This window comes from Adelges cooleyi, unplaced genomic scaffold (assembly GCF_023614345.1).
Source record: "Adelges cooleyi isolate 19-005CV unplaced genomic scaffold, UGA_ACOO_1.1 ACOO_flye_CR_arks_rails_tigmint_CR_PRNA_2, whole genome shotgun sequence".
In the NCBI taxonomy this organism is placed as follows: Eukaryota; Metazoa; Arthropoda; class Insecta; order Hemiptera; family Adelgidae; genus Adelges; species Adelges cooleyi.
In genome coordinates, this window is record NW_026095860.1 from 9,705,044 (window position 1) to 9,719,741 (window position 14,698).

At 29.2% G+C, this 14,698-nt stretch overlaps 2 protein-coding genes across 3 annotated transcripts in view; one reads left to right on the forward strand and one right to left on the reverse strand.

The window, feature by feature from the left end:
• LOC126834010 (dystrobrevin beta-like) overlaps window positions 1-14,698 on the forward strand; it is a 30,139-nt gene that overhangs the window by 14,331 nt on the left and 1,110 nt on the right. Inside the window, exons 1-16 of one of the 2 annotated variants that reach the window (XM_050565654.1) lie at window positions 4,861-5,079; window positions 5,286-5,435; window positions 10,144-10,357; window positions 10,470-10,558; window positions 10,658-10,809; window positions 11,743-11,851; window positions 11,908-12,074; window positions 12,150-12,277; window positions 12,339-12,431; window positions 12,544-12,646; window positions 12,782-12,897; window positions 12,961-13,138; window positions 13,700-13,892; window positions 14,024-14,158; window positions 14,257-14,384; window positions 14,452-14,499. In XM_050565654.1, the coding sequence (XP_050421611.1) occupies window positions 5,297-5,435; window positions 10,144-10,357; window positions 10,470-10,558; window positions 10,658-10,809; window positions 11,743-11,851; window positions 11,908-12,074; window positions 12,150-12,277; window positions 12,339-12,431; window positions 12,544-12,646; window positions 12,782-12,897; window positions 12,961-13,138; window positions 13,700-13,892; window positions 14,024-14,158; window positions 14,257-14,384; window positions 14,452-14,499 (1,992 nt within the window). In that variant the 5' untranslated portion in view covers window positions 4,861-5,079; window positions 5,286-5,296. Of the gene's footprint in view, window positions 1-4,860; window positions 5,080-5,285; window positions 5,436-10,143; window positions 10,358-10,469; window positions 10,559-10,657; window positions 10,810-11,742; window positions 11,852-11,907; window positions 12,075-12,149; window positions 12,278-12,338; window positions 12,432-12,543; window positions 12,647-12,781; window positions 12,898-12,960; window positions 13,139-13,699; window positions 13,893-14,023; window positions 14,159-14,256; window positions 14,385-14,451; window positions 14,500-14,698 lie in introns of those variants that run through there. The other variant, XM_050565655.1, reaches the window with a different exon arrangement.
• On the reverse strand, window positions 83-3,484 carry LOC126834008 (polyribonucleotide nucleotidyltransferase 1, mitochondrial). The gene is made up of 10 exons (XM_050565653.1): window positions 3,165-3,484; window positions 2,750-3,047; window positions 2,056-2,681; window positions 1,825-1,998; window positions 1,575-1,768; window positions 1,335-1,498; window positions 1,075-1,262; window positions 865-988; window positions 530-766; window positions 83-436 (listed from the first exon to the last, which is right to left on the reverse strand). Exons 1-10 carry the CDS (start codon window positions 3,284-3,286, stop codon window positions 263-265), a joined length of 2,301 nt encoding a protein of 766 aa, XP_050421610.1. The 5' UTR covers window positions 3,287-3,484; the 3' UTR covers window positions 83-262.

Genomic DNA, 14,698 nt, shown 5'->3' on the forward strand with positions numbered 1-14,698 from the left:
TTTATTTAATTTTAACTGGATTGTGCCCCTTATCTATACTATATTTAATCTATAATTATAGATATATACAACTCATATATAAGTTAAAAGATTATTATAACTTCATATATATGTATTTCAATTGTATAGTATTTTCATCTCAAACAAAACCATACAAATTTTTTTATACAAAATGTGTAGTACAAATTTTTAGCAGCTTAATATAACATTAAAATTAGTCAATAAATTGGTACAGATACAATATACATTGATATACAATGTTTCACTCGGTACTCGTTGTACTACTTTTACTGCTTATATTTCGTGTCACCCCGGAAGCCGGCCCTTGTAGCACTTTTCTGGAGAGTCTCATGATGCCCGATACTGGATCGCGACCAAAATATTTAACTTGAATATCTTGCCCGACTTCCATACCCAAAGCACTAGGGTGATTGATCTAGTGAAAATAGTTAAATAAGTAAAAGTAATTTCACATAGAACTCGCTCAGTCGGATACTACTATTTCACTATTTCATTTATAAAGTATTACTTTTCTTTGATCGAGCTGCGAATTATGAACCAAAGCCGGTTGCATGGTCGGATACAATGTCACCATAACACCGATTTCTTTAATTTCGACAATTTTAGCATTGTAAATAGCTCCAAACTCGAGTTGTGGTTCAGCTTGCTCTGCCATTAATTTTTCAACAATTTCTTTTGCTTCATTTAACGATTCTCGATTGGGCGCAAACATTGTGAATGAACCGGTTTCCATATCGGATGTTATCTGATGAAGTAATCGGCAAATACACATTGTTGTTAACGATACAATATAATACAAACGTCGAGTATAACGACGTAAATTATTATTAACAAGGCTTTTACCTGTGCACCAGTGTCTAACAGTATACGCTTTAAGTTTATTCCGCCGGGACCCATTAATTTTCCTCTTTTATGTACAGGTACGTCTAACTTTTCTGTTACTGGCCAATTATCTTTTTGTGGTTTCCTAAAAATTGAAGTCTTAAGTAATATTTTTTATTCATCTTATCTCATTAATAAATACAAGCTGCCGAGCCAGTTCGAAACATTTACCTAGAACTCTTAATTGTTTCATTCATAATATTTATTATGTCTTTCTTTGCATCCGTAGCTGCTTGTATAGCTTCCATTACAATTTTTAAAGGCAAACCAGGAATTTTTATATCGGCTTGCACCGCTGTGATGCCTCTTTTGGTACCAGCCAATTTAAAGTCCATGTCGCCCAAATAGTCCTCGATGCCCTTAAATGGAAATTTCATGTCGTCATTTAATATATACATAAAAAATATATTTATTATTATGTGTTATCTTACAAGTAAATCAGTTAAAATCCGATAATCTTTAATTTGCAGTGTATCGTCTTGGTCATACTCTGTAATCAAGCCAATAGCTACGCCAGCTGCAGGTTGAGATATAGGAACACCGGCATCCATAAGTGCTAAACTACCACCGCAAACCGATGCCATTGACGATGAACCTATAAACGAATACAATATTTTAGTATAATATCTTTAATAGTTTAATGTATATGATATATACAATAAAACCATTACCATTGGATTCAAGTACTTCCGATGTTAAACGAATCGTAAAAGGAAAATTTTCCGGAACAATTGGTCTTATACCTCTTTCTGCCAGAGCTCCATGTCCGATTTCTCGTCGCATAAACGGATTTAAACGACCAATTTCATTGGTTGCATACGGAGGAAACTCGTAATGTAAAAAGAAATTTTTTTCATTTATTCCGCTAAAATATTATAACTCAATAAGAATAAAAAAAAAATTAACCAACTACATTTTTACTTAGTTAATATGGTCATTGGGTCTAGCTTCAGAGCAGAATCTAACGAGTCAAGAGCTACTGTACAAAAAACTTGTGTTTGGCCTCTTTGAAATAAAGCTGAACCATGAAGGGGCTTGTACAAATCAACTTCGCACGATATGTTTCTCAGTTCATCAAATTTACGACCATCACATCTAAAATGAAAAGTTATCTTTAAAAAGACACATCGTTTTAAATTAACTTTGTGTTACCTGGTATTGTTTTCAAAAATTAAGCTCCGGAATATTTTCTTACAAATTTTGTCAAAAATAATTGAACAAAGATCAAAATTTAATGATTCAAAGTTAGATTTAAGTTTTTCAATGACCTCAGTTTTAACATCCCTTACAGCAACATCTCTTGATGTTTTATCGTGAGAAGTATTGGTAAATATTTCTCTAAGTTTTATTTCACATATGCTATTAATTGCTATTTCTAAATTTCCGTCTGTATCGTCTGAATTTTTAGTCTCATATTCTCGTTTAGGTTTTCCGTATTCCTTTTGCAAAATATTAATGCCATTTACCACATGCTGACATTCTTTGACACCAAATTTGATTGCTTTTAACATATCTTGCTGTAATACATTATTAGCGGAGCCCTCTAACATGACGACTAAATTATGGGCAGCCGACACAACAACTAAATTTAATTCACTATTAGATAATTCCCGGCGCGTTGGGTTAACTATTAAATTATTATCACAAAAGCCTACCCGAACTGCACCCACTGGGCCATTCCAAGGAATGTCAGAAAGGGCTAAAGCAGTCGATGCAGCATTTATACTTAGTATATCAGGGTGATTTACTCCATCAACTGCTAGTAAATTACACATAACCTAAAAGTAACAACATATAAACGTGTGTATTATTATATTATACATTTTATAGATATGAACTGCATTACCTGTGTATCGAAACAATATGTAGAAGGAAATAATGGTCGTAATGAACGGTCTATGAGTCTGCTGGTAAGTATTTCATGTTCAGATACGGACAGCTCTCTACGTAAATAGTTTGTAGGTATACGACCAGCTGCGGCTGCTTTTTGTCGATAATCAACTGTTAGAGGTAGAAAATTAGTCGATGATGGCTTCAATGATTTACTGACCGTTGTTGCCATAACAGAAGTGTCGCCAAGTGACACAACTGCACAGCCATCAGTAAAACGAGCATATTTTCCCCCGGAAATTTTTAAATAATTTCTGTCGAATTCCAAATAACCAATCAATTATAAAATCCATACCCAATATAGAATAGGTATAGATTGTCATGTCGATAAATATTAGTAAAATAATGATTAATTAGTTTGTAAATTTTACCTTCCCGAGAATTCTACTTTGTGTTCGAATAAGTTTACTGTTCCCACAGAAAGCCATCGTTTAGATTGTAAATATCTTGATAGGGAATGAGCGCAAAATCGAGAAGTTAATCGGGATATCATCACAGTTAATATTATTTTAATGTCATTCTTAATTTGAATATATATATATATTTTTTTTTTTTAAACAACGCTACTATGATTAATAAATTTGAATCTGAGTAAACTAAGTATCAGAATTCAGAAGCAGAATAAATTGAAAAAAAAACGGAACTCTTTTTGACTTTTGAGCTGATGTCCATGTGTTGCCGGCAGAACAAAGTTATGTGTTATCAATATTCATTTTTATCATAACGATAACGCTGTTATCACTGACACAAATGTACCAAAATCCGCCGGCCAGAAAAGCCATGTACTTTTATATTACTATATTAATTTTATACTTAAAAGTCGTCTACAGATCGGCAATTGTAAACGAATCGTCCCACGAAATCCTACTTCTCTCAATAATTATGTTAAGTTATTCCCCTCGGCCTAGCAAGTGCATAAGTCGACCATCTATGCGGTATGTAGAGCGGCCTCTAGCAGTAAAGTTGTAATGGCTAACCACTGCGGACCAGATATAATAATGTTATGAAAAATAGCTAAAATGAAATAATAATTGCTAGGCGCTAGCTCAGATTAAATGAAAGTTGAAACGTTTCATACAATCTGTGATGCTAGTTACTCGTATCTCGCATCATCTCTATGCATTGATGCGTTTTATGCGTTTCTCCTGTACTTGGTAGATAATTGTTTTTAAGTATCCACTACGTTTCCCAGCATGTCTGTTAAAGCTTTCCTATAAAAATTACTCATCCTAAACAATAGAATTTTCCATTATATTATCTTTTAGAGGACGCTACCCGTCCATTTATTAAAGAGTAAAGTATGGACAGTTTTTCAGAAAATCTCAATTTAGACCTTAAACTATAATGTGTACTGTTATTATTTTATTTTTGTCATTTCTATAGAAAAAAAGTTGTTTATCTATTAACAAATTGCCACGCTTAAATGGAATGAAAGTGAGCGGTTTTTAAGGTGTTTTATGTAGGCAGTATTTTAGAAAAAAGCGATAATTTGGTAAATCTCGACCAATATTAATTTTTTTTCATGTTAATTTTATAAACTTCATGGTATTATATTTAAGGTAAACAAATTTTCTAGGTGTAGAACCGTTTTTTTGTTAAAAAAATGCTTTCGCTGTGAAAAAATTGTGAAGCTGCCTAGTCAAATTTCAATTCTGTAAAAAGAAAACAATTAGTTGGCCTCTTTTACCGAGTTATGTCGCAAATAGATTTTCATTTTAAAAAATTATTTTCCATTTGTATTTATGTAAATTACATTTAAACTCGATTATTTTACATTAAAAAAAAAACAAACAAAATCCGTTTTTAACGTAACAGGGTAAAATAGCCAAATATTATATTATTTATTATATGTTTACAATATTAATATCGGACAATCTCAAGTAGTTAAAGTCCTTTGATCTATAACTTCAAAACTCACAAAAGCAGACCACTTTACTTCCCCTTAACATTTTTCCTCCACGCACATGCGTAGTTGTCTCTTGACTATACTCCTCAATCTTCACTGGATAGGCAGCTTAATTGCCATCTTAGTGGTAACCGCCTTATCAATTAATGGTATACTGATGTTTTAGTGATATCATCATAAACGTCTGTGGCTTGTGTGATTTAGTGACTTATTTAAAGTTTCTAATTAAGTTGTTTAAAATGTTTGCCAGTTTAGCGATTACCAAATAACGATCCTTGAAGGAAATTAAAAAAAAAAAAATTCTATGAACTCAATTTAATTTTTTGCAAGCTATATTATTTTTGCTATAGTTAGTTGACTCAAGTTTTATCATAACCAAAGTAAGTTTTTACTTTTTTCTTTTAAATAATTTAATTTGAGGACACTAAAAATGTCTTCTTTTAAGGAAAAAATAATTTCTACAGTATCACATTAGTACTGATTTCTGTTTTTATTTCAGGTTTATTAATATTTTTATTAACAAATATAATACAATATAAACAATTTTGAAACGATTAATGTATAATAATTTTTATCAATGTAATAGGTTACTCTACAATGGCAACGGAACAAAAAGTTACATCTGACTGCCGATTGTTACTTCTGCAAGAAATGCGATCTCAAAATTATGATATGATACGATTTGCTTCTTATAGAACTGCGTGTAAGCTTCGTTATGTCCAGAAAAAAGTACATTGTAAGTTATTATTATTATTGATCTTGTTGTTTAAAGCATAAAAGTAAAGTAAAAAATCTTAACATAATTTTCTTCGGCTTCAATAGAGGGTCTATTGTGTCGTACCACTTTTTATGAGCTCGTAAAATAAACCTATGAAGATGCTTTTTCTGGTAATTGAGAAGTTATAGGATCTAGCTCATATTTACTTGTGATTGAGTGAAAAGTTCAAAAGCTTACCTACATATTTACATAGACCAAATTACATTTTTCAAAAGCCTGTATCTTTGTTGAGAAATTGTTTTTCAATAAAAACCTTTTATAATATGTACAAAACTCTTGATATTTAAGTTTGTTCATAGATAAACATGCTCTAAAACTACTTAACTTCCTAGAAAAATTTATCTCTTGAGAAATGTTTTACGTGCCTAAAGTAGTGTTGTGACGCCATCTTAACAGCCTACAATTCTATATTGAAACTAAAAAGATTTTGGTTAAGATGTCTTACTTAAAAAAAAAAAAATGGTAAACAATATTTATGTTAAACGTTAATTTTATAGTGTTACGATTAAAGCTTACAATTTGTAACGTGTTTTAACAAATTAACACATAAGTATACCCAGACTTCATGAATCTGAACCGTTAAATAAACTGTTTAATGACCATGTATTTAATGTTTGAATGTCATTGTTTTGATCTATTTATTGTGTTCTATGTAGTGTATACTAAAAATTCGGGAGTTTATAAATTAATTTGTATAGGTATAAAAGTAAATACACGGATTCACGAGTACAATAATACACGGGTACATGTGTATTTTAGTTACACATACTTTAACTCTGTTTAAACAAAAACACAGTTATTTGTATTCTAACTACACATAAAATAGGGACCTCTAATAAAAAAAATTCATGACTGGGTTATAAAAGTTGAAAAAAAAATGTTAAATGCCAATAAAAATACCTCTTTGTTATGACAATGTAGGAGTATACAAATTTATGCTTTAAGACAAGTACCATCGAAACATTGCCTTCTTTGTGATTAACAAATGACCATTTGTTTATTTTATTTTATACAAGACTAATTATGAATGTGTCTTGGGCGTTTAAATATTTAAAGCTACTTGCAGTGAGTAAATCAAAACACACTTCTTCCTGTCAATCTACATTGTCAACAATTCAATAATTTTGTATATATTTTGTAAAAGTGTTTGATCATTCTATTTTTTAAAAATAAAAAACTATAGGTGTATTGTTTACTTATTGTCGGTTTTTTGTAATTATATGCCAAAAATTGAGATCTTGCAGAAAATTATCTTTAAAAAAAAAAATTTTAATCACTACTACGTATTATTCCTTTCTACGTTCAGTAATTTTTCAATATTCATCATTAAAATTACTATGAGCTCATAAAACAAAATATAGATGTTAAAAATGATATGCTAATGTAATCTGATTTCTAGCCATAAGTTGACATAATCGAAACCTATTTAGATATTTTTGTGTAACTTGGACGATAAACCAAAATTAATGAGTGTTGGAGCCAATTGGAGCCACAGATAATGGAATTATGCACAGGCTCATTCATAAATCATGTTACAGTAATTTTTATCAACCTAGTAGTCCTAAAACTAAAACTACACCTTGAAAAAAAAAACAAAGTATTTTTTTTTGGTTATCGACTGTGCAATATATTTTGAGGAATATCCCATTTAAATTTGGAGTAAGGAATTTTTGTTTATTTTTCAAAAAGTTAGCGCGTCATAGTTTCAAGATGACAAATGTGTACATTTTTTTTTTGCGTTTTTCTCGATTTCGAAAAGGAGCTATTATTTGGCTTACAGGTACGATTTTTGATCTTAATACTTGATACAAAAAAAAAAAAAAAATGAATCCGGTGGTTAAACCATTTTTTTGGCTCAAAAAAAAATACTCTCATTGTAAAATCAATTCATACTTAGTTAGCTCTGCATCAAAGCTAAAAACGATAATATCACAAATTTAATCATTTCAAAACATTGTATTTATTTATTAATTTAGACATCTGGTTAATCACTTAATGCTCAATATACACTCTGTATTTCTATGGGAAACTTTCTAATGTTTAGGGAAAATGTCAGGTGACAACTGGCAAGGTTAATTGATTAATGAATATTAACACTGGTTTTTATATAATAATGTTGTTTATTTTTTAATTTATTATACGAGTACTGGCCAGAACCCTTTTTTTTTTTTTTTAAGAATCTATAAATAATATTATTTTTGATATCTCGTTCTTCAATAATTAAGTTCAATTTATTGTACAATAAAGATCCTTTGATTGTTGTTTGAATATTTTATTTTAGTCCATTTGAAGGAAAAAAATAATCGAAAAATAATTAGAAGGCGCTTAAAAATAATAAATATATTTCTATGACTATGACATAAATAGATAATAATTAAACTAAAAGCCATTCAGTATTTGGTATCGATTTCACAATTACGCATTTTATTTATCAGTGGAATACAACTGCTGAAAAAATACTGCCATTCCAGTTTCCTCTTAAAATCCAATGAAAAGGTTGAAGTATCTAATTTATTTTAATAATAAAAAACCCATTAAAATAACTCGATTTATGATAGTAGAAACCTGTATGTCAGCTAATCAGTAAGTTATCACTTAAAAAGCATTTTCTTCGTCAGGCATATAAATTATTTAACATTCACTTGTTTTTTTTATAATTTAATGAAACTTAAAAGACGAACTTTTCAGGTTTGTTTAAAATAACGGTCAGATGATAAATATTGGATTTTAATTGATTCAATTGTTGCAATATATATCTATATGTACAGAGTGTCCCGAAAAGATTTGACAAATAAAATAACTTGTTCTATTGAATGTTTTTAAGATTTTTTTTTTGAAATTAATTTATACTCACTTGTGCTATAAACACCACGTTTTTTATGGTACTTAAATAAAAAAAGTAAAACAGTTAAGAGTATTACAAACCGTGGTGTTCAAAACACAAATAAATATAAAAATATACAAAAATGTTTATAAAAAGCATGGAGTTTTAATTTATTTCCGAAAATTAGCGCATACACTCATAATAGGCGCATACTAGTTGCATCCGGGAAACTACGAATTGCACCCGATCTTTATCGTAACTAAAAAGGTCAATCTACAGTAGTTGCCTCTCAGGCTTAGGTATATATACGAGTTGCATCCAAAAAAAATTTAATACTAGTTGCATCCCGCTAAAGAAACAGAGATTCTAAAACTATGCTAATATTTTATTGAATTTTTCTAATAAAACTGATATTATCGTTATCTGTACAGCTATCGTTTGGTACTAGAAGTGTGTATATTATAAAATATGTTTAAACGCTTATTTTTTTTAAAGTTTTTATTTAAAAGACATCGTTTAAAAGTTAGTACGGGAGGAGGAGTACGGTTGGGAAGTGCGTGCAGATAAAAATAATACTACACTCCACGTTCCCTCCTGCTCTAAACTTGAAACTTCAATAACTTCAAAAATAGTTATCCAAAACTGGTTATCGACCAGTCAAAATATTAAGTACATTGTTCTCAATTAATAAAACGTTACCATTTAAGTTTTAAAAGTTGCTATCAAAAAAACTAAGTAGGAAGGAAGAAAAAACAAACAAAATTGTGGAAAATTGAGATCATATTGTTTAAAAACATTATAAAAAAAAATATTAAATTTATTATTAAACCCAATGTGTTATTGACTGGCCCATGATAAAAGAATCACTCTGTATACATAAACAATTTGATTGCATTAAAAAAAAAAAAATACCAAACCCCTTAATTACATTGTAAATGTATTTTTTACGATATTAAGAACCACTGGTACTGATAATGTACCCCGTGGCACTTACAAAGGGATGTAACTTGTATGCACCGCTCATTATATAGACGAAGAAGAAGGGATCTTGTAAATCAGAATTGTATAATTTATATATACATTTTTTTTGCATCACAATTTATTATTATTATACCTAGTTACTTCGTTTTATAAAAACCTCAGCTTTATTTTGGTGGCAACGGATGTTTAATTTGTAAACCGCTGTTTAATGATATTATATCATGATGTAGGTAGCGCGTGTAATGCGCCTTCCGCATGTTATTTTATTACGAAATTTCATCCTAAATAATACTTGTGTGACACAATTTGTGGGTTTGTCAATATAAAGCGCCAGTGTAGACACTTAACCAACAACATCAGAGACACTGTAAATCATTTTACAAACGAATTCACATCTTATGGTTTCAGTCAGACGCGTTTTTGTAACTTTGAAACAATGTAATTTAAAAAAAAAATTGTAACTAACCAACGATTCCTGTAAAAAAAAAGGCCCCTCCCAATTTTCATCCCTGGTCCCTGGAAAATCGGAAAAAATGTCCCCAGAGAAAATATGAACTATTAAAAAAAAGTTCCATTGCAACAAACATTTTTAAATCTCGATGAAAAAGTACAAAATAAAAAAGTATCTAGTTTACAGACACAAATTAAATAATATTATATGTAGCCAATGTAATTTTAACTTTGCTTTCAAACTTAATCGACGTGCGAAAATCCCAAACTTTTTACTTTGAACAATTTGCCCTTTAAATGTAGTTTTCATAGAATATGTATTCAATATGTACATTATACAATACATAATATACATACAAATATTATATTATTATATATGTTTGTAACATTTTGTGTTTTATTTTATTTTAGTACACATTGTTGATATTTGGAACGTAATAGAAGCGTTTCGTGAAAATGGGCTAAACACGCTTGAGTCACACGTCGAAGTGAATGTTTCCAAATTCGAAAATTTACTGTCCAGTTTGTATCACAATCTAAACAAACGGTTACCCGCTCAACAGCACGTACATGCTGATCATTTGACTACGATACTGCTCAATTGGATTATGTCAGTTTATTCTGCGTAAGTTTTGTAATTTATAACTTAGAACACAATGTATTTCAACTGTTATTAAAAAAAATAGATTCAACATCGTTTAACAAATGATTATGATATGTGTGTGTGTGTGTTTTAGAAATGACACTATGGGACGAATAAGAGTATTTTCCATTAAAGTTGCATTAGCCACAATGTGTTCAGGAAAACTCATGGACAAATTAAGATGTAAGTAATATATATAAATAAATTATTATTGTATAGCGTATTGTGCATTTAAATGGTTTTTTTTTTTTTTTTTTTAATTGATTATCTAATATTTTTTAGATATATTTTCACAAATTTGCGATCAAAACGGGCATATGGTTGCATGGAAGTTTCGAGAATTTTTACAAGAAGTATTAGCACTTCCTGGTGCTGTATATGAATCACCTTCTTTTAAATACAACGAACAGATACCAGTAGAAATATTTAGCGGGGTTGGTTTAATTATGGATACTCATAATAGTAATATAATATTCATTTCTTAATATTTTAAAATGTAACACTAAAAAATAAATTTAACGCATAAATAACTATAAGTATATAAAAGTAAATTTTAAATGTAACCTGTCCTTTGACATATTATACATCTTAATCTTTAATTAAAATTTAGTTCTGAGAGTTAGAAACCGCTATTATAGATATTATTTAATTTTTGTAAATTTTTAATACAATTCCTGATCTTACACATACACATCTAACATACACAGGGTGTTTAACAAAAACTTACCAATTGTAAAAACCTCCTGGAGAAATTGAACATTTTTAAATAATATAATTACTTAAACCCGATAATTAAATCTTAAATATTTTGTTTTAAGAGTCAGTCATAACTGATATAAAATCTTACAAAAAAAAGTACACATATTTGGTGTAAAAGAAAACTAAAGACACTACAAGAAAAGTTGTTAAAAATCTGTTTTCATCAATTGAAATGAATAGTGATGATATTTGGAAGAATATCTTATTTTAATAAAAACTGTAATTGAGAGATGTAATAAAAAAAGACCCTGGTTAGCATAAATTAGAAATGCATATCTTTAATTTGATGCTTTTATTTCTTTCTAAGACTTTGAGATGTATAATTGAAAATTGAGTGACATGTTTTTTTATTCCACTTAAAATAATGGGTACAATAAACACTAAACAATATTTGAAGTAGCACTACTCGTTTTATTTAAATTATTATAAATAAATAGTAACATTTTTACATTAAAGTACATTTTTAGAAAAAAATTGCCTTAAAAAAACTTTTTGATATGAGTATGCTCTTTAAAATTACATTTTTTATTTTACACATTTCTTTTTAATTTTTTTGTATAGTAATATTGTAAGTAATTTGATTGTATATATTTTTTTTTAAAAATAAGAATGGCAAAGTCACTGTTAATGATTTTATGGATTCGATGATGTCAGACCCTGGACCGGCTTGCCTCGTTTGGTTACCTCTATTGCATCGTTTAGCAAATGTCGAAAATGGTTGGTAAATATACTAATTTATTAATAATAATTAAATTGGATTTTTTTTTCTTTAGTTACACATCCTATTGGTTGTGACGCATGTCATCGGGATAATTTTACCGGATTTCGCTATCGTTGCCAGAAGTGTCATAACTTTCAAATGTGTCAAGAATGTTTTTGGAGAGGACGTGTAGCGGCTAGTCACACTATCGAACATGATGTAAAAGAGTATACTAGTTATGTAAGTTTTAACTCTCATTAATATCTATTATTATTAATTATTATTAATATGTTATTGGTTTTTTTAATGTTTTAGAAATCTCCAAGCAAACAAATTGGACATTCATTAAGAAAATCTTTTCGCTGTGTACCAGAAAAAGAAAAAGCAAATATACCTAGATACCCCGAAGAGCCTGAGAAGACTATTAATTTATCACATATTATGTATGTTACTTGTATAATGATTATTGCCCGAATTATTATAATTTATTTATTTTTATTCTAGACCCCCGTCTCCGTTACCTTGTCATAATGGATTTTCAAACATGTCGCTCAGCAGTCAGTTTAATACTTTGGACAGCAAGACAAGTTCTAGAAGGTAAATTGTATTTTATATAATATTGATAGCCAGCTAAAAAAAGCTGAGTATACAGATAATTAAGTAAGACAATAGCCTTTTAAAACTATCAATATGTATGTATGTTATTTAGTCCTGATAAACGTACAATGAGTTTGGATTATACTTCTATGGATGACGAACACAAGTTGATTGCACGTTATGCTGCAAAATTGGCTGCCAAAGCTAAAGAAGTAGTAAGGGAAAATTACACTATGTTTTTCTCATTTTGACGAAAACTTTTGCCACAAATCACATGTTATATGTTTTCAATATAACATAACTGTTAATTGTACAAATACTTATATTTTATTATATTTTTTCATTTATAGGGTAGAGCACCATCAGAAGGTTCTTTAAGCTTGGACACGTCAAGAGCTCAACGAGAACTTATCATTCAACTCGAGTCAAAAAATAGAGAAATTACAAAAGAAATCGCTAGATTAAGGTAAATACGCTTATTGCAATTATCGAAAAACTTTTGAATTTAAACCACTGATTTAATTCCTAGAAAGCAACAAGAGATGGAAGGTTTTTGTTCTGGAATTTCAGAAGAAAATCCTGCCCTTATGAGCGAACTTCGTGCGTTACGCAATAGGAAACATGAATTGGAGTCTCATCTAACATCCTTACAAGATTCTAGAAGGCAACTGATGGTTCAGCTTGAAGGATTAATGAAGCTACTCAAAGTAAAAAAATAATATATAGATATGTTATATTCGGTGTCTGGAAAGAATACATTAAAAAATTAAAAACTCACATAAAATAACTTTTGCCTAGCTCATTAAAATGTATTCTTCTCATATTGAAAACAATTATTATAGGTTTGTCAAAAAGTCTGTTTAAAACATTTTAAAAATATTTTTTGCTGATTGAATTAATATTTTAACATTTTTTAAGAATATATATCCAACCAACAAAGAAATAGAGATTTAATTTATTATTATAAATAATAATTGCCTTATTTTAGTCCAAAAAAATTAATATAAACACAGTTATTAGTTTATTTTGGCATTGAACGTGAATGCGAATGAGTTAATTTTTTAGCTAATGTTCCAATCACTGCATATTTTTATGTAGCACTGCTATTAAATCTGTTCTTTGTCTTCCTCGGCTTATGCCATACATATACAAATGATAAACGATGTCAGCAAATTCTTTCTATCACCATAATCTTCTCTGCTAAAGGCTAAAGTCCCTTTATAACCTACACGTAGATTTTAATAATTGTTTTTTTTTTTTTATTATAGAATCATCAAGGATCTCCTCGATCTACACTAAATTCGTCACCTCATTTAACAAAATCTCCTACACCTTCGAAATCTGCACCACCTACTCCAGGCAGTACTTTAACTTCAGCTTCGCTTTCAATAATGTCAAATTCAGACTCTGGAATATTAGGAGATGTTATCAAATCGGCTTTTACCACTAATTCTCAAACAAGTAAGAATTTTAACTTAAATGTTTTTATTACTTCAAATAAAAAGTGTATTTATTGAATTAACAGATAAGCAATCATGTGTTTACACTTACTGACCTCAAATTAAACTCCAATTTTTTTTTTTTTTTAATAGGTACACCAAATAGCCCATCAGTAAACTCGATTACTTCTATGTCCACTGGTGGTAGGAGTTTAAGAAATGACTTACTAATCGCTGCTGATTCCGTTACAAACGCAATGTCATCTTTGGTCAAAGAATTAAACACAGGTAAAAAATATGTATATAGTATATACCAATATGTATAAAAACGTTTTTGTAAAAACAATATGTATGCTTGCTACAAACAAAATTTAAAAAAATTTCAGATAGCCCTGTCCACGGAAATTCTACAGTAATTACACCATTAGGTTTTGGTAAAAAGGAAGACAACAATAATTCCAAAATGAATAAAGATTTGAGAACTGATAGTTTATCTCGGAGTCAGTTTAATAAAGTAAGAAAAATTGTTATTTACGTTAAAATATATAAATAAGTTATGACTGGAGTTTGTTGTTTTACAGGTCAAAGTACATAACAACCAATCGGACGGTCAACAATCTCCTGGAAATGTAATTTAACACTTATACATAATAGTAGATTGTATGGGTGTAATTTAAAACATTATTAATGTATATAATTACAAATTCTCTCTAAAGTCTAGTTTACATGACCCAAGTACTCTCTCTAACGTTTATACAATATATATATTTACAATTAATTGGGCAGCCAATATTCGTATTATGAAGCAACAAACTTTGTAGTTATGAA

Excerpts from the sequence above, each read along its gene's own strand:
- LOC126834008 (XM_050565653.1), bottom strand. The coding sequence starts at position 3,286 with ATGATATCCCGATTAACTTCTCGATTTTGCGCTCATTCCCTATCAAGA. Across the intron at positions 3,048-3,164 it reads AAAGTAGAATTCTCGGGAAG|AAATTATTTAAAAATTTCCG; the intron begins GTAAAATTTACA and ends GGAATTCGACAG. Across the intron at positions 1,499-1,574 it reads GGAAGTACTTGAATCCAATG|GTTCATCGTCAATGGCATCG; the intron begins GTAATGGTTTTA and ends ATTCGTTTATAG.